This window comes from Micropterus salmoides, unplaced genomic scaffold (genome assembly GCF_014851395.1).
Source record: "Micropterus salmoides isolate LMB-PRFRI ecotype aquatic unplaced genomic scaffold, ASM1485139v1 Ms_hic_scaffold_12, whole genome shotgun sequence".
NCBI classification, from domain to species: Eukaryota; Metazoa; Chordata; class Actinopteri; order Centrarchiformes; family Centrarchidae; genus Micropterus; species Micropterus salmoides.
In genome coordinates, this window is record NW_024040263.1 from 22,312,197 (window position 1) to 22,338,053 (window position 25,857).

The 25,857-nt window shown below is 39.0% G+C and overlaps 1 protein-coding gene across 1 annotated transcript; it reads left to right on the forward strand.

Annotated features, from left to right (window-relative positions):
* On the forward strand, positions 1-15,524 carry cxcl12b (chemokine (C-X-C motif) ligand 12b (stromal cell-derived factor 1)). Its single transcript, XM_038713974.1, has 4 exons — positions 1-170; positions 2,819-2,936; positions 7,986-8,069; positions 13,915-15,524. The coding sequence occupies exons 1-4, from the start codon at positions 104-106 to the stop codon at positions 13,952-13,954; spliced, it is 309 nt and encodes a 102-aa protein (XP_038569902.1). The 5' UTR covers positions 1-103; the 3' UTR covers positions 13,955-15,524.
* The last annotated feature ends 10,333 nt before the right edge of the window (positions 15,525-25,857 follow it).

Below are 25,857 nucleotides of genomic sequence, written 5' to 3' on the forward strand. Positions count from 1 at the left end.
AACAAAGTGCAGAGTGGAGCGGACGGTCACAGTTGTGCCCGGGATTGTAGCAGAGAGAGTTAGAGAGAGAGCAGCCCCTTCTGCAGCCTATTAGCTCATCACCATGGATGTCAAACTGCTGGCCCTGATGGCTCTGCTGGCCGTGGCCACACATGTACCAACCTCCAACGGTGAGTCCAAAACAGGGACAGGGGACACGGGCAGTTTTTAGTGATCCAGAGTGACTGTTGGTTTGAGCATGTTTTAAAGTTTTGATTTTGTTGTGTATAGTCTGAATGTTGAGGCTTCTGTTGTCCGGATTATTTGAATCTTAGCTGTGATGGAACTTTTCTTACATTTCTGAATTCCATCTTTATTAGATAATCAGGTAAATGTCTAGAATCTAAGTGAAAATTTCTGTTGGCTTCATGTTTAAACGTCTTTTTCATTATCAAAGCTTAACTTATGAAGTTGCTTTGTTTTATTGACTTTAATTTGCTGCAGACAAGAAAGAAAGTTTTTTGTCAAAGCCCCTTGTTGCACTTGTGGCTCCAGCACTTTGGTACCTTCTTTGCTTTTGTTTTGTTACATCTCACATGTTTCAGACATAGAAAAATAATTACCAAACACTTACATCCCATCCACCATTTATCTGTATGGACTAAATGATTACTGAGCTGAAACAGTCAATCCACAGAAAATTTATCTGCAACTTTTTTGAGAAAATTGATTGTTTAAGCCTTTTTTAAGCAAAATGCCCAAATTTCACTTTTCAAATACTTTTTATTCATCCAATTTCTTTTGCTGATTATCTCTGTGAAAGCATGTTGAATATCTTTGGATTTTTACTGTTGGTTGCAGAAAACAAGCAACATGAAGATGTCAGCTTGAAATCCCGAATTTAGAAAATATGCAGCAGATTCACCAGCAATGAAAATAATTGTTAATTGCAGCCTCAGATTACTAGTATTGAAGTTAAATTAAAACATATTGATTGTAATCAGTAATCTACAATACCACAGCATTTTTTGTGACATTTAAGGGAATTTGTTTTCTCAAAAAAATAAATAAATAAACATAATTTCAAACATTCCAAATGTTGTGATATTTAGTATTTTGGATTAAATGTACCACAGGAGCAGTGCAGTTTCCACAGTGACCCTACATTAATCTCCCACATGTTAACCTTGGTAGGAGACAAGCCGGGGTGTTGACTCGCCTGGCCTGCGTTATTCTAAGCTTGTTGTTTCGGCCCCGGTAAAATCTCTGATTGCATATTAAAGAGTTAAGTCTAAATGTGTGTATTTGTCTTTTCCCTTTGCTTTCTTTTAATTAGTTTCTAATTAGAGATAAACAATGCAGTGGTGATAGAAGTGGATGCTCGCTTCTGGCCCCAGTGCTGTGTGCTGCATAATGATCCCTTAGTTTGCATGAGAAAAGACCCTGAATGGGTGTGAATCATTAGGCTCATATTACTGAGGATTTAGCCATTTGTGGCAGGACATTTGGTGTTGCATCCATATCAATAGGAATATGTTGAACCCCAGAATTAAAAGGTCTGTTAGTTACACCAGGTGCACTTCATTTAGTGATTTTATCTGGGCAGGAAATGGCTGATACAGAGAATGATTTGTTGCAATTTGCTAAATGTCGTCAAAATCAGCATCTGCTAAGTGACTTCTTGACATACACTGCACCCTCAATGAATTGGTTTGTCTTTTGAACTATTTGTATGCTATATTCATGGTTTATACAGCATCAAGGCTATTAGGATGGATTCCAGATTTAAAGTTTTATTACAGGGTGTTTCTCTTCATCTTTTCACTGACATTTTTATAAACATCATCATTTCTTTGGAAAATTCATAGACTGTATTTCAAACAAGGCAAATAAGTACAAATCGACAATCAGTTTGTAATAACGTGCACTTGGAGTTATTAGTGTGCATCTGTGGCCCTCTGGGTCCCCAACAAGCCTCTATGGAGGCACAGGGGTGATTTGTAATCATTTTAAGAATGTTCTTGAGGTCATTTGTACAAAGCCAGCTGATGCCGTCTGAGCCGCTGAGTGCTCTTTCATAAAAGAGGCAAATATTGGAAATTGAATGTCGAGGACCCTTCTCCATTAGAGTGGCCGGTCTGAATGCTATGGGAGTGAAAAGCTGAAATTCTGCATGTGTGTCTGTGTGAGACACAGGTCAGAAAAGGAGTTAAGCTCTTTTTAATGAACAAGTTGTTCAGAGCATTTACTGGTAAAGTCATACGTTCCCATGCTTTATGAAGGCACGTTACAGTAGATTAAACATGCTTTTAATTTGTCCACTGAGGTAAGTGGTGCATTTAATCACAACTGAAATTAAGTAGAAGCTGCTATTTTGGAATTTGGATTTTAATTTAAGGTGATGTAAATATTTAAATCCTCATATGGACCGGAATGACCAAATCTCTGTTTCATGAGCAATGAAACATTTAAATTATTTGGACGTAGATGTAGGCAGTTTACTATATAGCCGTTCCTTTATCTACTTCTGCATACAGCATATTTATTAAAATAATTGAATTCATTATGTGTGAGTTACCACTAGCAAAAATACATTTCTGTTTAACAAACCTAAAATGCTTCAGTGCAAAATGAGATATCTTGAAGTCTGAGTTCTGCCACATTGGTTAATGTATTTGTAGGTTGAACAGCTGAAATGACACCTTGTTCCCACAACACTGAGCCCTATGAATGTGGTCTACTTGTTTTAACTGCAACTTTACTTGTTTTGTAGTTTCATCACTTTTTCTTTCACTACCACTAATGCTAATTCATAATTTTCCTTGTTGTGTCTTTGCAGCAAAGCCCATCAGCCTGGTAGAGCGGTGCTGGTGTCGGTCCACCCTCAACACGGTTCCTCAGCGGTCCATCAAAGAGCTCAAGTTCCTCCACACACCCAACTGCCCCTTCCAAGTCATGTAAGTAAATGAGCGCAACATTACTGTGGTGATTAACTTGAAGACATTTATTTGCTGGTGATTGTTTAAAGGGTTCTATCACTCATTCTTTCACATTTTGGTGTATTTAGTTGTATTTTAATGGTGCTGCTCAGAGTGAGGTTTCTAGTATTCAGTAATGGCCGCGCCCCATAAGCACGCCTAAGCATCGTGTGCAATAATTCCACTCAGTGGTATCTGGTCGATCTCATCATATTGTGCTTGTGCGAGTGAGTGTGATCTCAAACATTTTCATAGTGAGATGCAGTTAATTTAACGCCATTTGGGTGTAGAGAATCTTTAGGAATGCAATAAGTGGGGATGTACCAAATGATCACAATAAAATGTAGCTTAAAGGATTATATATATATATATATATATATATATATATATATATATATATATATATATATATATATATATATATATATATATATATAAATTCCATTATATTCTTGGGCCTATTTATTAATTTAAATTTTTATTCGATGAAAAAAAATAATAATGAAACACTCACACACATGCACATAAAATAGAACATTTAAGTACATTTGAAGCAAGTATCAATAATCAACTGTTTCCCTTCAAAATACACTGAAATTAGTGAACAACAGTGGTCATTTTTTCAGATTAAAGATGCTGACAAATTTGCCATCCTTGATTTTTATTAGATTCTCATTGATAATTCCACAATTTCCACAAAATCAGATTGTGTCACATGACATCAAATCCTTCTGACAGGCCAGGTGCTTTTTTCTTAATTTTTATGTGTTTACTTTTTTAGTGTTTATTTCCCTCACTATTCATCATTATTTGACTTGAATAAGTAACTAAATGCAGTGTATATAGATTGAGAGTGGATGTACGAAGAATGGTGTTAATATCCTTCCATTCTTTCCCTAATGAGAGGTCTGAGTTTAAAACAACACGATCCACTCAGAGAGAGGAAAGTGGTAAAGGCCGGAGCTCGTGGGGGCTATTTATGTTTTGTAAAGGAAGCAATAATTAAGGGTCAAAGTGATTACCTTTGTATTTCTGCTGACCCCCTGTATTCCCTCTTCCATTTTTTTTATTTCCTGCCTCAAACTGCATTGACTGTAATTGTCACTGGTCTAGGAACACATTAACTAAAAAGCCCCATTCATTTGTTTGCATTAGAAAACAGGATGGCAGAAGCCTCACAGCCAAAAGGCTAAAAGGCTGTGGGGCTTCTGCCAAAAAGGGAGGGGGGCTGGTGACTGTCAGGAAGGGTGGGCGAGTGGCAAAAGGTCAGAGAGGACACATGGCACGCTGGCCAGAACACAGCAAACTCCCTCTAACCTCCCTCCAGAAAACTGCCAGAGGAGTCAAGAAGTCATTCAGACGAGGAGCCTGCAGAGCTGCTCCGATATCTCTATTGAGGCAGATGAAAGAAAGCCAGTAACACTACACCCTCTGCCCTCCCACCCCGTGTCCCACCCTGTGCCCTCATCCTACCCTCCATCCCCACACCGCCCCCCCCCCACGTCCCAGCATGCTGTTGGTATTAACTTGCTGTGAAGTAATTACTACCTGCTGCTTGTGGAACTCCGGCCCTCAAATTCCAGCCAAGTCAATTAAGGTTTAGGCTCTCAGTTGTTCATCCAGACAAACAGACAGATAAACAGGATGAAGAGAGACACATCAGCAACAAAAAGCTCCAGAGAGGATGAGCTAGCCACCCCTAATAAAATAAAAGGAGGGGAAGAATCGGACATCCCTGAGGAAAAGCAAACACAGATCCAGTTACTGAGCTGTTTGGCCTCCTGACTCGCATGTTAGTTTGAGGGATTTGGGGCTGATGCTTGGATTGAGGCTCCTGAACTGCTCTTTTAAGTTTAAGGGCCATTTGCTCGTGTGTGTGCATCTAAATGGGGCGAGGAACAGGGGAGGTGGCGTGTTAACGGGGCAGCAGGGCTGGAGGAGAGTGCAGGGGTTCAGATTGAATCAGAAAGCAGTGATGAGGGAGCAGTTTGAGGCGCATAGGAATGTGTTTAATTTGCAAAGCTGTGATGGAGAGATGCAGGGAAAAGAAAGAGGAGCAGTGAGGCGAGACACCTCTTGAGTTGTTAACTCTCATACACGACCTTTTACCACCAAGGTGTGAGATCCACATGCTTGGAGGGGACGAGACCCCGCTGCCTGCCCCCATGTTCGCCCTGGCAGATCTGAAACTCACCCAGCTGTGTCTGATAACAGAACAAATCCTCTCCTAAATATTTGGCTCAGCTCTCCATCAACAGGCAAGACGTCACTCGCAACACACTCTCTGTGACCACAGAGCTGTTCATCACAAAGTGGGAGCATCCTGAAATCCCGCAAAAGCCTTATAAATATATGAAAGCAAATAATATTCATTCTGATCAGAAAACACAATCGATCAATACTACGTTTTGAAATCCAAATTTTCTCCAAGCATTGAGGAAAATGCATGTTTTTTCTTTTAAAAATCAAAATGTCCAACGAAAATGTTTTTGTGAATGGAATCATTCAGCTTTTCAAGATACATTTTATTTACAGTTTCTTGAAATATGTTGCATAATCAAAAGTCCATTACATGAAAATGTATGAAAATTATGTTTTTATTTTATTTAACCAGGAATGCCTAATTGAGATTAAAAAAATTTGAAGTGTGTTCTGGACAAGATAAGCAGCAGAAACAGAACTACAACTAAACAATCATGAAGAAAATTCTAGTCATTTACAAGATTTCATTCTATAAAAAAACACAAAATAGCATTTTAAACAGAACTTAAACAGGCCCTTTGGATGTTTTGCCATAAATCCAGTTGGATCCTGTAGAAAAGTCTTCCACACTCCCTTTGCCTAAACAAATAAGTGGAGACCTGGAGCTTTACTTGTTTTACAGGGTCCTAAAATAATTGTGGCAGGTATAATAATCCCCCTAATTAACACAATTTAGGATCCAGTATCACTCATGACTTTCAAACCTTTTAAACCAAACCAGCCTGAGCTTGATGCTTCTCCATCACACTATGAGTTAAAATGTTTTTTTGTGCAGTGTAGAGACAGCTTTACAAGCCATACAGTACAGTGTGATGTGTGCCTCCCCTCCAGCTGTGCCTGAGTGGAAACAGAGAGCTGTGATTTTTCACTGCTGATCAGAGAATGACAGCCTGTTATGCACAGTAATCCTCTGGTTCTCAGCTTTGATGTGTTGCAGGATGTGCTGAAGTTTTTAAAGCTTAGCTGAGGTGTTTCTGAGCTCAGCCTTCATAAACCATATCAGATATTATCCTGACATATTGTGCCCATTTCAACATCATGGTCCCTTGATTGATTCAACACAACAAGTCGAACCATAAATAGAGCAGATATTTTTATTTTATGTCAAGAGGTGAACTGACAAAAGAATTTGGGTTCCTTTTTTAGTTAAAAATACTACAGGTTAGCTGATGTTAAATTAAGCAGCACCTGCGTGATTTTTTTACTCTTGACATTAAGGTGACAGCCTGTTAGAAGTAGTAATCCTCTGGTTTTAACTGGGATGTGTTGTGAGACATTCTGGCGGGGGTTTGGAGATGAAGTTGAGCTTTTGTTGAATTGAGCTTCCATAAGAAATGATGATGTTGTTATTGTGATTTATTAACCATACAAATGCTCAAGTTAAAGGCCTTTAGAACATTATCTCATAAATATTAATAATAGCACATTTCGGTTTAAAAATGATACCAGTGGTCTGTATGTTTAAGTTTAAAAACAACAAATTGCCTGTGTAGTACATTTATAATTATAGGCTATGTTGGGTTTATTGTCTTACGTTGCAAGAAGTCATTCTTTTCCATTCATTTCAGCACTTCATGCTTCAACTTGCAGAGAGTTTAAACTTGCTTGAGTAAGGTGAAACATCACAGTCAAGAATTTTTCACTTTTATTTGAAGTCAAAGTTATATTTATTGTTGCTTGGTCTTTTGGCTGTGTGAAGAACTGTTCTAAAAATGTTCTTGGTGCATTCAAGGACACGCCGACCTTTGAAGGGAGGTTTAAAAAATCTTTCTACACAGACATAATATGACTGAGGTTTGTTGGGATGGTTTACCTCTATCAATCAAGATCCAGGTTGATTCAATGGGTACTGTCATGAATTGAAACTGCGGGCTCTGTGCAAGAGGCATTAGAGCAACTCAGGGAGAGTTGAAAGGGGGTGCAGAGAGAGACATGTGAGGTAAAAGGCAAGTAAGGTAGCCTACTTTAAAATCTTTAGCACCCAATTAGTCAGAATTCATACACAATCTCGCAGTTATAACTTCGTCAATTAACATCCAAAAATTAAAAACATTTTAAAAAGTCACTTATAATCCCAGAACTTACCTGAGAATCATTTTCTTTATTGTATTGTATTAAAGTAATGCACTGATAGTTGTCTTTACAGCTATAGGTAAATTGTAAACAGGAACTGCTAATAGCTAATTCAGCATAGTTTAAATAGTGCCAGTTTGCCAAAATAAACACATATATGCTTACATGTATGCATTCTCGCAACTAAACCCACCTGCTCATTCAAGATAAACCCTAAAATGGAAAGTAAGAGAACCAACAAAGGAACTTGAATGAGCTTTTTCAAGCATCCATGTTAATTAAAATGCCAGTCACATTTCCTTGGGGTTACTGAGAGGTCTTGTTACAGTTTGGTTGACCACTCAGCTAACACAATGGATACAATCTCTGTACTGTACACCATCACCGGATGCTGGGCTACAAAGGAAGGCCAGAGGTGAAAGCATTCTCCAGTACACGTCCTTGAACCTGATTTATTACATGTGAGTTTGGGTTAGACTAAAATTATTTGTTCCCTCTCTCTATCTCTGCTGCTCCCGCTTCATGTAAGCAACAGTGTACAGTTATAAAACCAAACATGCACCTCAATGTTAAAACGGGATAATCACACAAATAATCACTTGACAGTGAAATTCATCCATTCGGGACAGTTTAGCAGAAATATCCAGAATGTGGCGCCTAATCCCTCAAACTCTACTTTTTTTTCTCCCACAGTGCCAAGCTGAAGAACAACAGGGAAGTTTGCATCAACCCAGAGACCAAGTGGCTGCAGCAGTACTTAAAGAATGCCATTAACAAGTGAGAAAAAAACCCTCCTCTCTCTCTCTCTCAGCACACACAAGCTACGCTGACAAAGGCAGAAATGAAATACAGCTCTCTTCTCCAGTGAGTTTAGATCTTACAAAGAAAAAAATAAACTGCTGTTAAAAATGGCCATTTCTCAGTTTCCTGCTGATGATTACTCTCTGAAATCACTGACATGGTTGATGTAAGCAGCTGAGTTATTGTCTGTGAAATAATTAGCATCAAGAAAGAATAGTGATAAATCTGCCACTGGTTTGACTGTGTCCTTCTCTCTCACACGGATGTGTCTGAGACTTCAGCCAAGCCTGCAGAAGAGTCAAATGTTCATCTTGTTTTCCCTCCCAGCTCGCTCACAGCAGTTAAAGCACCTAATCATGTTTTTTATTGTATTTTAACATGATTTCTTTATTTCCATTTAATTTAATCACTAAGTGCAAAACAGCGACAGAGTTGCTCCATCCATTGTGGGTGAAAACTATTCATAGCAAAAACTGCAGCAGCTCATTCAGTTTTTAATGAGCATGCAGTTAAAATGTGTCCATTCCTCATAAAATAATTTTTCCCAACATGTCTGGTGGTGATTAGCACTGCTACTTAAAATACCATTAAACACTTTAAAAGCAATGTGAAAACAAACAATAAAGTCATTTCTGTGAATTACGAAATATTGTTTATTGTTTTAGTAAAGGACTTACGTGAATACAGATTATATTTTAAATGTAGTTTTTGTCCTGGGAGTTATCACTGTTCATTGAGGTAGGTAGAGAGAGCTAAGTTAAACACATCCTTAGTTTTGTCAGCTGAGAAGCAGCCTTTACCCATGAATTTAAGCTTTTTCAGTAAGGTTTCATATACAGAAAAAATGTGAAAATGAATAAAACTGCAGTTACAAAGTTTAGTGTTAGTGTTAGTTAAGTGTGTTAATGTGTCTTTGCGCTGTTTCAGCACTCATGATAGGAGTCTTGAATGAATGGAGTGTTCACAGCAAAATCCTGTGTTACAGCAGTGGTGTTCATGTCTGTGTATAAGGGCCATTGTAAGGAGCAATTATTTCCAAGACTTAAAGTTTAAATTTACAAGAAAAAATGTGGCTATTGTCTGATGAGCCCCCCCCCCCCCCCCCCCCCCCCCCCCCCCCCCCCCCCCCCCCCAAAAACCCAAATATATTAATTAAAGCTGCAAGCAGCGTTGGGCGGGCCCTCGCACTAGTAGCGCGTCCGCACGTGAGCCGGCCGAGTTGCACATTCTGGAGCTCTGCCGGTGCGGCTGTGAATTTCCTACGCGGTTCCGACGCCGCATGAAGGTGCTATATGTCACTTCCTGTGTCCCCTACGTGGAGCTACATAGCACTTGCCGCTATGAATATAAATCGGTATTGGTGTGTAGATGTCTGCGGGGTGGGAGAGTTATCAAGCACGTAAAGTTTGTTTCAGATGTGAGCATGTACACTGAACAATAATGTACCCAAACAATAAAATAAATTCCTTTTATATTTCCCTGCCTTGTTGTTTATGTGTAGATACAGAGGAAGAATGTGAGAACAGCACACATTTCATCGTTACTGTGTGTTAGAGCATGGGAGAACAGTGGATACTTTTAATACAGCCCACACCCCTAATACTGTGTAACTATAACAAGTAGAGAACAGAAGAAAAGATGTTCTTTCTTTACAACTGTCTGCATAGCTTATTCATATTGTGTAATGAATGAAAATAAATAGGCCTACTAGGCTCCTCTCTACTTTGACATTTAAGATTAGCTTGTTTGATCCACCTTCATACACATGTGACATTACTGTACAACTTGAGAAAGGTGAGTTGTTTTCTGCTCCAGCCTGCCTAAAAGAAAAGCGTTTTGGGGATTAAATGGACTTTATTAGCTGCTGCAGTGCAGGATGAACTCAGAATAGACCCATTTCTCACCTTATTATTCTAAATCATGCAACGAAGAAGAAGAAATGCATAAGAAATCCTGGGACAAAATCTGTCCACAAATACTGTACAGCATGTAGTCTGATGATCAAGACTTGTGTTATAGCTGACTTGGGCAGTGAAATGTTTTTTTAATTCATGTGGTCATAGTTGTCCACAACTCAAATCAGAATATAAGAAGAAATGTTTTACCACCTCAAGAAGGCTTCCTATCAGAAAGGTAGGAAGGTATTTCAAATGTACAACTGCAGTACTTAAATCTAAGTAAAGTAATTTCCCTGACATTTTTGTGTTACTTTACTTTTAATAGACCCATGTAAGAGTTTTATACGTCCTGTGAGTATAATCCAATCAATCTTATTTTCATACTGTATATCCGTTGTGTAATTTGATAAATTGTGTTGTATGTCGTGCTCGCATCTCAGAGAAGACTCTGACTGCAACATGCGTCTTTGTAAAGAGAGAAACAGACAGAAAAGTCTCTAACTCTGCCTGTCAGCTCGCTCTGCTCCGTTAAAACTGAATTTACCATACAGAATTGAATACGAGTGCACTCCAGATTTAGCTGCAGCCAGCTGACCGTGTGCTTCTCCCTATACCGCAGTTCTGTGTCCATGCATGCAGCAAACTGAAAGCACTGTCTGTCGGTGCTTCTACGTGAAAAGAGAAGGAAGACATTGCTGGTAGTATTGTCTTCAGAGTTGTTAAACACCTCAGCGCACTGAAGGAAGCCATCTGACTGTGTGAGGGGCAAGATCGTTGATGTCTGCAGGCAGAGTAGGAGCTCTCCTGTCTGACTGGTCCACCAATAGCAGAGAAGATGACCCCTTGAGACACAGCCCCTCCTCATTTGCATAATGAGGCAGAAATGCATACAAAAATTTAAAAAAGACAGGCAGAAATAAATACCATGGGTGAAAATAATAAGGTAAATAAATACAAAGGAAGAATAAAACAGACAAAAATATTAAAACACACACATAAATAATACATTAAAAAAATTAGTAATAAATAAAGTTGAATAAACAAATAAGGTAATTATAACAAAGGTGAATAAGTAAAGGCACTAATTAAAATATATACATTTATGTCTCCTTGTATAATTTAATTACTACCTACATTTATTTATTTACTTAATTTTTTTGTGTATTTAATTGGATGCTTATTTATTTATTGAGCATTTATTTATTTCTGTATTTATTTCTGACTGTGTCAGGATCGGTCCTCCATAGCGGGGTGGGAGAGTTATCAAGCACGTAAAGTTTGGTTCAGATGTGAGCATGTACATTGAAGTTACAACAACTTCCTGTGTCATGGCGAAGACTTGATCTCTGACGCCACGCCACGGACACACCCATTGACGAAAACTCGCAAATAGCACAACTTTTCATCTTCAATGCCTTTAGAAGGCACAGCACAAATTTGAAGTCGGTCGGACTAAATCCCTAGGAGGAGTTCGTTAAAGTACGAAGTGTGTAAATCATCCAAAATTTGACGTAAAATTCAAAATGGCCGACTTCCTGTTGATTTTAGGGCATCGCTCCAAGAGGCTTTTTTGTGCGTCTGGACAAGATACACGTACCACAGAAAATTCGTGCACGTAGGTAAAACGTGCGGCGGGGGCTGCTTCGTTAAAAGTCACTTCCTGTTGCCAGCAGGTGGCGCTATGACTGTCTGTGAATGTCAGCATGTACATGTGTTCAGGGCGGGACTCTCATCCTACATGTACAGTTTGGTCCAGATGTGAGCATGTACACTGAAGTTACGACAACTTCCGTGTCATGGCGAAGAGTTGATCTTTGACGCCACGCCACGGACACGCCCATTGACGAAAACTTGCAAATAGCACAACTTTTCATCTTCAATGCCTTTAGAAGGCACAGCACAAATTTGAGGTCGGTCGGACTAAATCCCTAGGAGGAGTTCGTTAAAGTACGAAGTGTGTAAATCATCCAAAATTTGACGTAAAATTCAAAATGGCCGACTTCCTGTTGATTTTAGGGCATCGCTCCAAGAGGCTTTTTTGTGCGTCTGGACAAGATACACGTACCACAGAAAATTCGTGCACGTAGGTAAAACGTGCGGCGGGGGCTGCTTCGTTAAAAGTCACTTCCTGTTGCCAGCAGGTGGCGCTATGACTGTGGGTGAATATCAGCATGTACATGTGTTCAGGGCGGGACTCTCATCCTACATGTACAGTTTGGTCCAGATGTGAGCATGTACACTGAAGCTACGACAACTTCCGTGTCATGGCGAAGAGTTGATCTTTGACGCCACGCCACGGACACGCCCATTGACGAAAACTTGCAAATAGCACAACTTTTCATCTTCAATGCCTTTAGAAGGCACAGCAGAAATTTGAGGTCGGTCGGACTAAATCCCTAGGAGGAGTTCGTTAAAGTACGAAGTGTGTAAATCATCCAAAATTTGACGTAAAATTCAAAATGGCCGACTTCGTGTTGGGTTTAGGCTATGGCTCCAAGAGACTTTTTTGTGCGTCTGGACAAGATACACGTACCACAGAAAATTCGTGCACGTAGGTGAAACGTGCGGCGGGGGCTGCTTCGTTAAAGGTCACTTTCTGTTGCCAGCAGGTGGCGCTATGACTGTGGGTGAATGTCGGCATGTACATGTGTTCAGGGCGGGACTCTCATCCTAGATGTACAGTTTGGTCCAGATGTGAGCATGTACACTGAAGTTACAACAACTTCCTGTTTCATAGCGAATCATCGACGCCACGGACACGCCCATTGACGAAAACTCGCAAATAGCACAACTTTTCATCGTCAATGCCTTTAGAAGGCACAGCAGAAATTTGACGTCGATCCGACTAAATCCCTAGGAGGAGTTTGTTAAAGTACGAAGTGTGTAAATCATCCAAAAATGGCCATAAAATTCAAAATGGCCGACTTCCTGTTGACTTTAGGCTATGGGTTCTTGAGGCTTTTTTGTGCGTCTTGACATGATACATGTCCCCAGAAAATTTCGTAGATGTAGGTTGAACGTGAACGAGGGGCTAATTTTTTCCAATTTTCTAGGTGGCGCTAGCGAGTCATTTTGCAACGCCCATGTGCGAAACTTGTAGAATACGAAATTTTTCACCGGTTCTGACATGTTTGCAAATTTTGGTGAGTTTTCGAGTATGTTTAGGCCATGTCATTTGGGCCTACTTTGCAGAAAAAAAAAAAAAAAAAAAAAAAAAAAATAAAAAAAAAAAAAAATAATCCGAGCAAATTCAATAGGGACCTCGCACGGTCGTGCTCGGGCCCTAATGACTGAAAAAAACTTGTAAAACCCTATTCTTCCAAGCTTGTTCTTGTAATGTACCACTTTAGTTTTTTCTGAACAGTCCTTTAACCTGAATGCACAAGAACCGATGGGGACTGTCCCCTTAAACCTAAAACAGCAGTCTCTACCCATGGGGCCCCATATTTTTGTCCCTCACAGGGAAAGACTGTGGTTTTAGGGTTCAGTTTACATTTAGGTTAAGGTTAGGGTTAGCATAAGTGTTAAGGTTTGGCATGTAGTTTTGATGGTTAAGGTTAGGGATAAGGGGCAAGGTAATGCATTATGTCAATGAGATGTCCCCAAAGGGACAGAGGAACAAACGTTGAATTCTTCTCATTTCAAACCTTTTTTATAGAGGGAGGGAGTTTTTTTATTTACAACATTGCTGCTCTTTGTCAGCATCACCCTTTTCAATGTTCAGTTACAGTTACACATAAATTACATTTATTTTGATGTTCACCTATCAAAAATGTTTGCAAACACCTGAGGCCCTAACATGTCCATGACCATGTGTATTCTTTTCATAAGTGCCTTGCTGCCCATTCATATCGTCTATTTCAAGAGATGGACTCCTTTTTTTCAGTCTAATAAATAACTCATCCTTCTGAATCTCTCTCCAGGGTGAAGAAATCTAAGAGACGCACTAACAAGAAAAACTAAACACAAGGGGAAGACATGTATGTGGTCAGATCTACCATCCCTGAGTAGAACCTGTACATCTCCCTGTCACTACTATGGATGTATGCAAACACGCTGTGTGTACCTGTCTGGACCTCTCTGGACCGCTTGCAGAACCAGCACTTCACCGCCAAATCGTGCCATCCCAATTATACCTTAGAGACTTTGACGGGACACATTCTGATATCAGATGTGTGTGTGTGTGTGTGTGTGTGTGTGTGTGTGTGTGTGTTTGAATGTGATTCACATGAACTAACTCTAGTATTTTCTGACTATAAAGGAACAACTTGAGCTTTCTGTCTTACACAAGGCATATCGTCACCCAAGTGAAAATATATTTACAGCAATACACTTACTTCAACTTTATTGGGTTTTGAAAAGAGTGCATTCTACTTATCATTTACTGTAATTAAAAGTATTTAAGATGGTGATGTTAAATACCTCTTCAGACGTCTCATATGAGGTGAATTAGGCATTAGTCCAGGACTTGGGGGGTCATGGGACAGACACAGAGAGGCTGGCCAATGGGGTCACAAGCAGTGACCAATCAGGGCAGGCCATGCTACAACAATATCATGAATTGTCTTCAAGCTTGCGCCACCATCAGGAGCAAAACAGATGGAAGCTCACAAACACTGCTGAGGAACAAGCACTGATTTGATGGTGCTATACATTCAGTATAAGGGGTCAGAGCCATTGACATAATTATTTTTCACAGTTTATTTTATGCAAGCTTTAAGATGAGATGTCGTGACCTCTATGTCTTATATGAAACACAATTATGTTTTTTCCAGTCACAAAATATTGAAAGCGCTGTTGTTAGAGTCTGATATAGAAAGCTGATGTTGTGTCAAAGCTATACTGTACTGATAAATACTATAAAGAAGTGGAATAATACTTATCAATGCAGCTTTTTGTTGATTGAACATATCAGTAAACAGAGACCAAATATTTATACAGTAAAACATACAAAACACGAAGAAACCTGTGAACCTCAAAAAGCATGACTTCCTATTTCATTTATCCTTAGAAAAATGTAGAAGATAATCATAATTCTTAATGTTTTACCCAAAGGGTATCAAAAGGGAGAAGTTAAATGTATATCACAACAACAGAGTAAATCAGCTGCAGTATGTTCATACCAACACCTGTCCTTGGTAGGAATGAAAAGCTAATATTTCGTCACATTAAACAACTGAATTATAATTGTTACAAAGAGAATGTTCACGGTGACAAAAAAAAAGTTATCCTTTTTTCATATATTTGAGCCACTTTATTATCATGTGAGTCTTTAAATGTAAGTGTTTTATTTTTATATTGTGTATAATCTTACTAAATGCTTTTGTTAATGCAATGTACAGTAGGCAGTAGCTACTAAATGAAGGCTAGTCCATACAATGCAAGAAATGTATTAAACTTCATTTTAAAGATTTCATGCAATATTTCACAAATATGTAATGAGTTGTTTGCAAATATGTTATACACAGTATGCAACACATTCCTTTTTCAAAGGAATAAAATGTTATTTTGTGGTAAAATCTGGTTAAAAAAATTTAGTATCGTCCTTCTGGTTTGTTGTCCTCTCCACACCGTTTCCTTATCAACCAAATGTAACACGGGTGAAGTCCAACACACAGTGACTGAAAACAAAAGCTGCTGTCATTGTGTTACATGAGTCAGGAAACTATTCAGCACAGCCCACCAGTCGTCCCCCGTCGAACACTTGATTTGTTTTTTTTAATAGTTTTACTGAGGCTGATGTATGATGTGTCAATAGAGCCACTGAGCCAAAACAGAACAAAACCTTTGAGTTGAGATCCAAGCGACCAACATGTGCTTTCAATCTGGACACTCCCAGCACCCCATGGGCTTTTTTTTCCTGTTACACTCAACTTCTGTCATGCCGCAGAATTAGAGCCCCTTTTCTTCCCCTAAAACTGTAATGGAAGTCCTGGCGGTCATTGTTATGGTCTTTGTGTGTTTGTTTTACATGGTCTATTTGCTGAATGCCTGCCCACAGGTGATAATCATATCAATTTGCAGCTAATGTTGCAATAATCCTGTAAGTGTTATTAATTTCCCATGAATATAATAGAAGTTAATAGACATTCATTTTATATTATTATACTAATTTGTTTAAACACATTGTTAAATAAGATAAAAATTTCCAAATGCAATAATGTCTTAATTTCATTACAAAACCGCCATCCATTCCCAAATTGGTTTGTTAACTAAACTGTAGCGTTACTCCATAATCTAGGGAATAGGTTGTTTTTTTAACTTCTGTAAACTTTCTAATTTATAATGTGATAATTATCTCAATAACAGGAAAAGTATTAACCATACTGTTAGCAGCACTAGTTTCATTACTGATTTACATTAATGAGATACAAATGTAATAACAGGTCATTTGTTTTATTAATCAGACTTTAAGTGCTTTATGTTTAGTGCTTTGGCCCCTGTGGAATCATTTAACATTTTAGAAAAAATATATAGAGCTTTTACACAAAGTTTTTGGGTGTAATATTTGGAACAATTTCAAATTCAGGTTCACTTTTACTTGCAATTAGTGAGATAACAAATGAATCAAAAGTGAATGCATGTGTTCTACTTTGGACCCTGAGACAATGTGAAATAATTGTTTTTCTTTTGAGGCAGCTTATGACACATATTCTTTATATAAGTGAGACCTATTAGAGCATTATCCTCTGTATTGTCACTGTTTGTAAACCAAGAGGCAGTATTTTAGCTATGATACTCAAGCCCTTTTTCAATAAAGTCATATGGAATAAAATTAGTTATACATGTTTGTATTTTATCTGTCAAAAGCAGTGTTTCCTTGTATATTTCATTGACTTAAAGTTACATAAAGTGATTTTCGACCGTTAGGGGCAGAGAGGTTAAAAACAAATTTACAGAAAATTACCCTGGATCGGCTTATCATGATGTTACGTCTGGCCTGTTAGCAGACAAATGCCTACCCAGCAGACATGGAGCAACATGAGCATACCACTGGAGTCGAGTTTCTGCCCACCTGAGTGAAGCTCGGTATTCACTTTCCTTTGAGCTTTAACTTGTTCTTTCAACTCCTGAGAAAAATATCTGGGACTTTACCTTGTTATATATATATACCTTGTTGTTGTTTGACTTTCTTCATCAGTGACTGCTTTCAGTTTAGCAGTAAACTGTCTGCAATTTGTATGTCAATGTTGGTGAGAGCCACACAGTATCGCTCCGGTCGCTCTGTCTCCTAGAATTTACGGTATATACTAATCTGCAACAGCAAATCCATTCTGAGAGAAACAGAATGCTGTGTAAATTACTTTTTAAAATCAAAATGATGAGGAAACATTTTTTTGCTTGTTTTTAAAACATACCACCACAATTGTTCCCTAACCGTAACCAAGTGTTTATTATTGTAACCACGAGGAAGGTTCCCAAACCTTAACGAAGTAATCATTTTAATCCAATCCTTGAGGCCTCTCTACACCTGATTGACATTGTTTTCAAACCTAACCAAACCTTAACCACAGTGTTGTCACATTATAAAACTGATTTCTTTACCAACAGCGATTTGTAACGGTTTAGGAAGGCACAGACAAATGGCGTCCTGCCAATTGCGGACACAGATCAGAAAACAATTCTACGTGTCGTTCCAGAGGACATGGACAAACAATATTTTGTCATTTAAAGCAACATTATGTTGTAATTATATCTTAACATAACAGCTTAACATTCATTTTGAATGTACACTGACTTGTAATAGGGTGAACAGTGTCATTGTCATTACCAACCGGGGCTCACTGCGCTAGACACTGCGCTATGTAACATTGGAATCATAGTGCAGTAGGACATTTATCACGACGACGGCACTAACACAAATCTTCAGCAGGCAAGCTACAAGAATAAGCAAAAAGTATATAATTTACATTTAAGTTCTTTAGAAGAAGATAGTTCAGTATTCTCAGCATGGATATCATGGCAGAGGATGCAGAAAGACCGAAAATGATGACGTCTGAGTAAGTGAGGAAGAGAAAAAGAGAGAGTGGCCGAGCAAGAGACCAGACAAGAGTAAATATCAGACTGGCTTTACTTGTTGGCGTGAGCTAAAAGAGCTGAGAGGATGCAAGATAAAGATGCTGAGCTGGTCTAGTAAGTAAGTAGAAGTAATAAGTAGACTAGTAAGTAATAACGTATTTGCTGGTTTGCTGTGTCTTGTGTTGTTGCACTTGTTAACTCTGTGTTAGCAAAGTTGCCAACTCGAGCAAAATCAGACAGAGGTTTAGCCGCAGGCTATAAATCTGGAGTCGATGTTAGCAAACTTACAAGATAACACACTCGGACATCTCTTGCACCGGTTGCTGTCAAGCTTTGTTGGCTAGCTTGCCACCCAGTCTCTTGGTCGGTCACTCTCTCTTTTTATTGTCTTAGCTATGCTCCGTCAATGTCCTCTTTGGTCAACTTGTTGTTGCACTTGTTAACTCTGTGTTAGCAAAGTTGCCAACTCGAGCAAAATCAGACAGAGGTTTAGCCGCAGGCTATAAATCTGCAGTCGATGTTAGCAAACTTACAAGATAACACACTCGGACATCTCTTGCACCGGTTGCTGTCAAGCTTTGTTGGCTAGCTTGCCACCCAGTCTCTTGGTCGGTCACTCTCTCTTTTTATTGTCTTAGCTATGCTCCGTCAATGTCCTCTTTGGTCTCTTCGCCTCCGCCATTAGCTGACGATATGTCGACAGAGGCTGCTGGGCCCGGTTATATTGCCCGCTTGCCTGGCTCTGGCACGACACCAGCGAGTCGAGTGTTGATTTTTAGTGGGTTCAGCAGTATGAGCAACCTATTTCACATTACAGGGAGTCATTCGGTTTAATCATAATACTGTCTGTTAAATATGTCTTGATGCAGGTTCGAAGAGGAAAAGTTTTGAGAAATGTCTCACTTTCAATAACCTTCATAAGGAGTTACCTACTTATTTTGATGGTGATAAAAAGCGGCTGCACCACACCTCAGACAGGTGGGATAAGTTGTGCCACAGACCATGCATCCTCTCTTTCCTTGGAGAGAAACAAATCACAGGAGACAAGATTTCCTGCTGCAGGTTCTCCAATTCAAACAGAAAAGCATCACCAGGCCAAAACCGCGTGAAAACAGTCTTGCATTGCATTGGAACAACCACTTTGAGCCTCAATGAATAATTCAACAGAACTATCACTTGACATTTTCCACCTTAGAACTGAAACCTATTCAGCATATTTTTTTCAGTAAAAGGCATAAAAGAAAGAGGAAAAGAGAAAAGGCATATATATTGCCCATTAACATCCCTAGCTGATATTTTAACACCTAAGGGTTTCAAAAGTATTAATTTGTGCTGGTTCATTACTCGTCCTCAGCTCCAGGGAGTCTATGTAGTTTTATAAAGCTGTCAGCTCTAATAAAGTTGAACAATGTAGAGCGGATTAATTTCATGGTACAGCTCTTACCTCTGACCTGTGTGTAGATATGTACGAGGAACATGAGACATGGTTTGGATGTGGACCAAGAGGTTTGCAGGTTGAGGGTTGCATGTTTGGGCCTTTTGGGCACATTCAGAAATGATTATGGGATTTCTATACTGTGCTTACTCAGCTGAGACCTGGCATTATAGAGGTGGCTGACACATGTACAGAATGTTTATTAATATGTTTTCACTGACACGTTGCTCTGATCCAGCTCAGCAGAGGAATTTAGAGTTTTTACAACAAGACAGAGGCCTCAGATAAGTGTGTGAAATATTCTTAATAAAACTAGATAAAACATTACAAGCCAGTTGTGACTAATAAAATATAGTCCGAATCGGACTAATCGGTCCAACTGAGAATAATAAAAACACAGATTTGTGATGAAGAGACATATCAACATATGAAGCAGGAGAGTAAATGTTGACACAAATGGCACTGGAAAACTGGACCTCACATACAGTTCAAGGAGACAGCGAAGGATACATGATAAAGTGAACTGTACGCTACACACTTATTATACTACACAGTATAAGAGGTCTTACTGTGTGTGCTCTCGGTCAGCATAACATTATGCTAACATGCAAACTGTATATATGGTCCAAAAGTGATGCAGTAATTCTTTGGCTGATCAGTAACATGATGCAGGTCAGTATTCATATGGCTGAGTGGGTTATAACAAAAAGTGGAGTAGTCTAGCAACAAGACTACAGCCATGATAGCAGCTCTGTGAGGCTGCTCACAATGACAATGCTAACATTTGCTAATTATCACTAAACACAAGGTGCAACACAGGGTAATGGCAATGGCATTGTTTTTACAGGTTCTTTGTTACAAACAAAGTTAATGGACAAATTTTGACATGGCTGTGGCGCTACATGAAAAGTCTCAAGAAATCACAAAAGTTAGTACAATTGATCCTGAGGGGGACATAAACATCTGAAGCAGATTTCATAGAAATCCATCCAATAGTTATACAGACAAATGAGTCAAACTTGTAGTGGCACAAGAAGAAAAGTGCCACCACGAATGTCTCTACAAAATGTCATGGTAATCCATTAAACGGTCTTTGAGATATTTCAGACTGGATCGAAGTGGTGGACCAACCAACTAACATTGCTATTCCTAATAACGTGCTGCTAACATGGCTAAAGAGTGATCTGTGAATTAATAACATTGTTCAGAATCGGTGTCCTTTTGAGATCTGTTTGCCACAAATTGTTTCAGTGTCACAGGCTGCACTGATTAGGCCCGTTGTTTATCAGATCTGACAAACAAACACAAAAGGAGAGACATTTAGGAGATGTAGGTGGTATAGTTTGGCAGAACTCTGTGAAAATGCATAATCTCTGCGAGTTTTGTCAAAACCGTACATTCTTTATGTCACATAAGTGACAAGAAAAAGGGACTTAATAATAAAAAAGTAATTCACCTTTTTGCCTATTACTTCTTAGTTTTCCATTATAGATCCACTTTCATTGACCACATTTGTAACTGGGGGACTTTAAACTTTACACTCCACTGTTTTGATATCGATTATATTCCGGACCTATTCTACTGTTGAACACAATGGTCATCTAAACACCTAAAACGTAAAGGGATATTTTCTGTGAATCTCCTCTCATCTTGAATCAAATAGTAACCACATGAAAACAACACTGCTTTACTCAGCACACAGCAGCCTTCAACTCAAATCACCTGAGACAGAGAACATAACCAGGTTGGACAACAAATTGCCCGGCTGATTTGGTCTTGGAGGTTGTGGGTAATCCGCTGTGATTTGAGGCTCTCGACTGTACATCTTTGAACAACTTAATACCCAGCCGGCTGAATGGAAGTTAATAGGAAACATGTTGGCTGTAAAGCCACACAGGGCAATGTGCGTGTGTGTGCATGTGTACGTGTGTACGTGTGTGTATGTGTGTGTGTGTGTGTGCGTGTGTGTGCATGTGTGTGTGTGCGTGATGGGGTAGTGACAGTGAAGGATGTCAGTGTAACGTGTCCATAGTCTGAGTGTAATTCCTAGTTTCCTGAAGAAAGACACTGTATGACAAGAAAGTCATACGAAGGAGACGCTAACATGATGTTTCCTCATGATATGTGAACATGGACCTGGTGCTGAAAGATCAAGTGAACATATATATACACACCACTAAAGTAAGACTAAACACTCTCAAAATCATACAGGAATGTGTTGTCAACCATTTGGTATGGATGCTGACTTTATGCTTAAAAGGAAAGTGTAAACACACATGCAAAAGCAGACACGCACCATCACAAGCAAACACAAGAACGTTAAGTTGTGACTCTCAAAATATGAAGAAGCAAATGTATGTGTAATGTGCAAACTCAAAATGCCATTCTTTACGTTCACATGGATAATCTGAAAACTGTAAAAGTAACATTTTGGCAAATAGAAATTGAGAGCTATCAGTGGTCTTTATTAACCTTTACAAGCCTCTGGTACAAACTATAGGCTTTTGTTAGTCTAAGTAAGGAGGGCGGGGCTTAGCGAACAGTCAATTGACATAAATAGTAAATGCTGCATTTCTTCAGTAGGTTATTAGAACAAAACACGTGCCATAGTTATTTGTGCTGTAGAATGAGATCATCTTACTTAAAGCCAGTGGTGGAAAGTAACTAAGTACATTTACTGAAGTACTGTACTTTCGTATAGTGTTAAGGTGATTGTACTTTACTTGTGAATTTCCATTTTATGCTACTTTGTACTTCAGCTCCACTACAATTCAGAGGGAAATACTACCATTATTGGATACTTTTAGCTACTATTAGCTATGTAGATTAAGACTTTTGTACTTTTACTAGTCAATGAAAGTACATTTTTGAATGCAGGACTTTTACTTGTAACAGGGTATTATAACACTGTAGTAAGCTTTTGCTTAGGTAAAATATCTGAGTACTTCTACCACCTGTTAACTGATATAAGATGATGATTACATCATGATTTTAAATAAAGTTGAAGACATACAGCTGTGGATGCTGCATTTAATGTCAAACTTTAATTAGAAATTTTGTGTTCACACAAGTCAGTGCAGGCTATACAAAGAAGAAGGGCTATGCGATGTTACTAAAAAATTAATATCCTGATATAAGCCATTTCATATGCCAATAACAATATATATCCCGATATAGAACATTTTTTGTAAATTCATTGAAATATGACATTTCCAACTGTAACTCAGGATATTTCTCTGCATTATAAAGGTGTGGTAACTTAGGCGATTTTGGAGAAATCCTACACCGTGACAAATACCATGATAGAGTGAACAATGACACTGCATGTTATGTAACTAATGTAAGGTAGGTTGTGGGTTAACAAACTGACACTACTTGCTTCTGCAAAGTTAACATGAGAGGACGAGACGGTCCCAGAGCAGCGCAGCAGCTCCAGACAGCGACACTGACAACTTTCCTGCTCCTGCTGCTATAACAACGTCACAACAACAGTCTTGGTGAACTACAAAGTAAGCTGAATGTCCGTGGCCAAAGTAATTTAACGAAGCATATTAACCTGGTTCACAGTTGACCACTCTGTGATCCCTCAGAAACTTGTGCTTGTCCCCCATCTCTGACTGTGTGGTGACCCCTCAACAAACATGCAAGTCCTAGTCACCCCCCACCGACGTTGAACTCCAGGCCTACAACAGACAGATTGCCATCAACAAACACAGGCTCAAAAAGACAGACGAGGTTTGAGCTGCCTTCAGTGATCACTCTTTTCATTTGAAAGAGGAGAGAGACAAAGCCAGTGCCATTGTAGAGGGAAAGAAATAAGGATGAAAGAGTTTGCAATTCCAGCAGTCACAGAAACCACATATCCCACAAGACACTTCTTCTCTATCAAACCGACAGCCGTTAGCATAAACAGCTCTGGGGGGTTATGGAATGTCCTCAGATCCATCATGGCCGAGGGTTCAGTGTTTCCCTAACCTTACGTTGGAGAAAAGGGTCATGGGTAACGCTATTGGAAACAGGTTGATCACTGTTTCCATACAGGCACATCCCTTGTCTTTGAATGAGAGACCAGGCAGTGTAGAGGGGGAGGCGGTGGTGAGAAGGAGACAAAAAGAGATGAATATCATCGTTTATCAGCAATGAGCCCCAATTGTTCCATAGCAGAGAAAAGGATGTAATACATCTTTGTTTATTAGCATTTTCTGAAAAAGCCTGAGAGAGAAAAAAAGGGGGGACATCATCATTCACGGCTCATTTTGGGAGACGTCATGTACAAAAGACTCGCAATGTTCCCCATTTAATGAATCTTTCCACTGTGATGCAGGACCAAGCGGACTGTGTCTTTGTTGCGTGGTTATTAGACTCCTCTGCCGGCATTAAACAGACAAGCATCATTAACTTAGTGGAGAGTTGACTTCCCAGCTATTTCCTTTTGTGAGGCAGGCATGCCCTGCAGGCGACTACTACTGATTCCACTATAAAAGGTGGCACACAATTTATTCACTATGTAAGGTGAAACCAGAAGGATTTTGACAGTGAGAATACAAAATTATCATTCAGATTTCAAGCATGTAAAAACAAAGCAGCAAGTGTACTAAATGTCACCAGTGGGTGAATGTAACTAAGGGAATTTACTCAAGTGTATTTGTACTTGACATGAGATTCCTGATATCCTTTTACAATCTTGTGTAACAACTGTTCATTATTTCATTTATTAAAATAATGAAAATGATTATCACCTTATTCACTTTCACATAAAATGAGAATGTTCCACCTGTTTTAAGGATTAAGGCAAGTATGTGGGTGAAGTTTATTAGTTAAAACCTGTCATTTTTTACAGCGTAGCTCCGCACAAGAGGATTTCAGAGCCGGGCCTTTGAAAGCCACATTTCTCTGAAGTCTGATGAACCTCAGAGAGCAGAGTTCAGGAAAATCCGACAACATTTCTCTTCAGCACGTCATAACTCGTTCCCCACGTCTAAAACAACATAAATTACGGCCACTGCTTTCTCTAAACTTCCTCATTGTTTACCATCATTCTCAGTGTATCACTGCTTTTACTGTCTGCTGTGTCATCTGTTGAATTTTCTTCACACGTGCTGCTCACGGAGGAGACGGTGTGAATTTTCTCCATTGTGCTTTAGGAACCTTTCATCAGAGAGGCGGTGTGAGAGAATGAACATGCAGTAACAATATCCATCTTATATTCAGCAGGATGGAAGAATAAAAGTGCGTTATAAGAATTTTAGTTTAGTATTATTTAGAAAAATGTGATAATATTTTACATGTCATTCAAAAATAAATAATCTTTACTGAAGTAAAACTGCACTGAAAACATTTAACATCTTCATTCAGCATGTGGATCCTCTTACTTGTTTGAAGAAAATGTATATTGTACAAACCTAAATACAATGTTAAATGCATTCTGCCAAATCCAAATTTCCCTCCAAGAAATTCATCAGGTATGTCCAAAGGTAAAGCTTTTAGTGGTTGGTCTCAAGTTATATCTGGTTTAAAGCCAATGTAAATGAATTATAAGGTTACCAAATGTGTCAGTTCCTGTAAAACCAGCAATTTGAGCAAGGTAACGACAAGCTCAGTCCCTTCTGCACAGTTTCTAAGGCTTTGGCCCAAAGTAGAACACAAACAAGCTCCCAACATTTTCTTTTCAGTGTGGTTATTGGAGTAAGCCATCAGATTATATTGGACTAGACTTTCCTGGCTGACCCTCAAGAGGTTAAGTTTTTCTCATACCCAGTATGGAGTCTACATCGTGAACTTGCTTTACTTGGGAAAAGGGCAAAGTGAAGTCCTTATATGTGTTTCATAAGTTTCTGTCTCATATGGCCTCATTTTGTAGGTGTGATGTAAAATACAGTGCGTGGACACATGGCGAGACACAAACACCAAAGGGACATGACCAAATGTAAATATATAACTAACTAAACTCTCAGTGGAGATTGCAATAGAATTACATACAACAACAGTTATTTTATCATGTCAAATAAAAGTTCAACACTTGTAATTCAGCCCTGAGCACAGCCTTAGCAACTGAGTTTTACATCAAGATTTGCTCATTTTTGGATGTTGGAGAGACTATGCAGAAATTCTCATGGCTCAAACCAAAGGCAGGGTCAGTCGGTGTATTTGCCAAGAATTCAGACGTATCTTGACCACTTGTTCCAATGTGAACTTGAACAATAATTGTGCAAATGTAAATGCACAAATATTGATGCATTCCTCTGGTATTACTGCAGTAGCATCAAGTTGGAGATGCAGGCTTGGTTACTGTGGGGTGAGCAGTTCACATCCCCAGACTGGCTGAGAAATGTGGGTGGGAAACACACTGACACTCCTCCATTCCCTCATCAACAATACTCTTAACTCCCACCTATTACAAGAGAGCTGGCCA

What these genes read in the sequence shown, in the direction of transcription:
- cxcl12b (XM_038713974.1), top strand. Translation starts at nt 104, where the DNA reads ATGGATGTCAAACTGCTGGCCCTGATGGCTCTGCTGGCCGTGGCCACA. An exon ending in ACATGTACCAACCTCCAACG is followed by an intron (nt 171 to 2,818) that starts GTGAGTCCAAAA and finishes GTGTCTTTGCAG; the next exon opens with CAAAGCCCATCAGCCTGGTA. An exon ending in TTAAAGAATGCCATTAACAA is followed by an intron (nt 8,070 to 13,914) that starts GTGAGAAAAAAA and finishes ATCTCTCTCCAG; the next exon opens with GGTGAAGAAATCTAAGAGAC.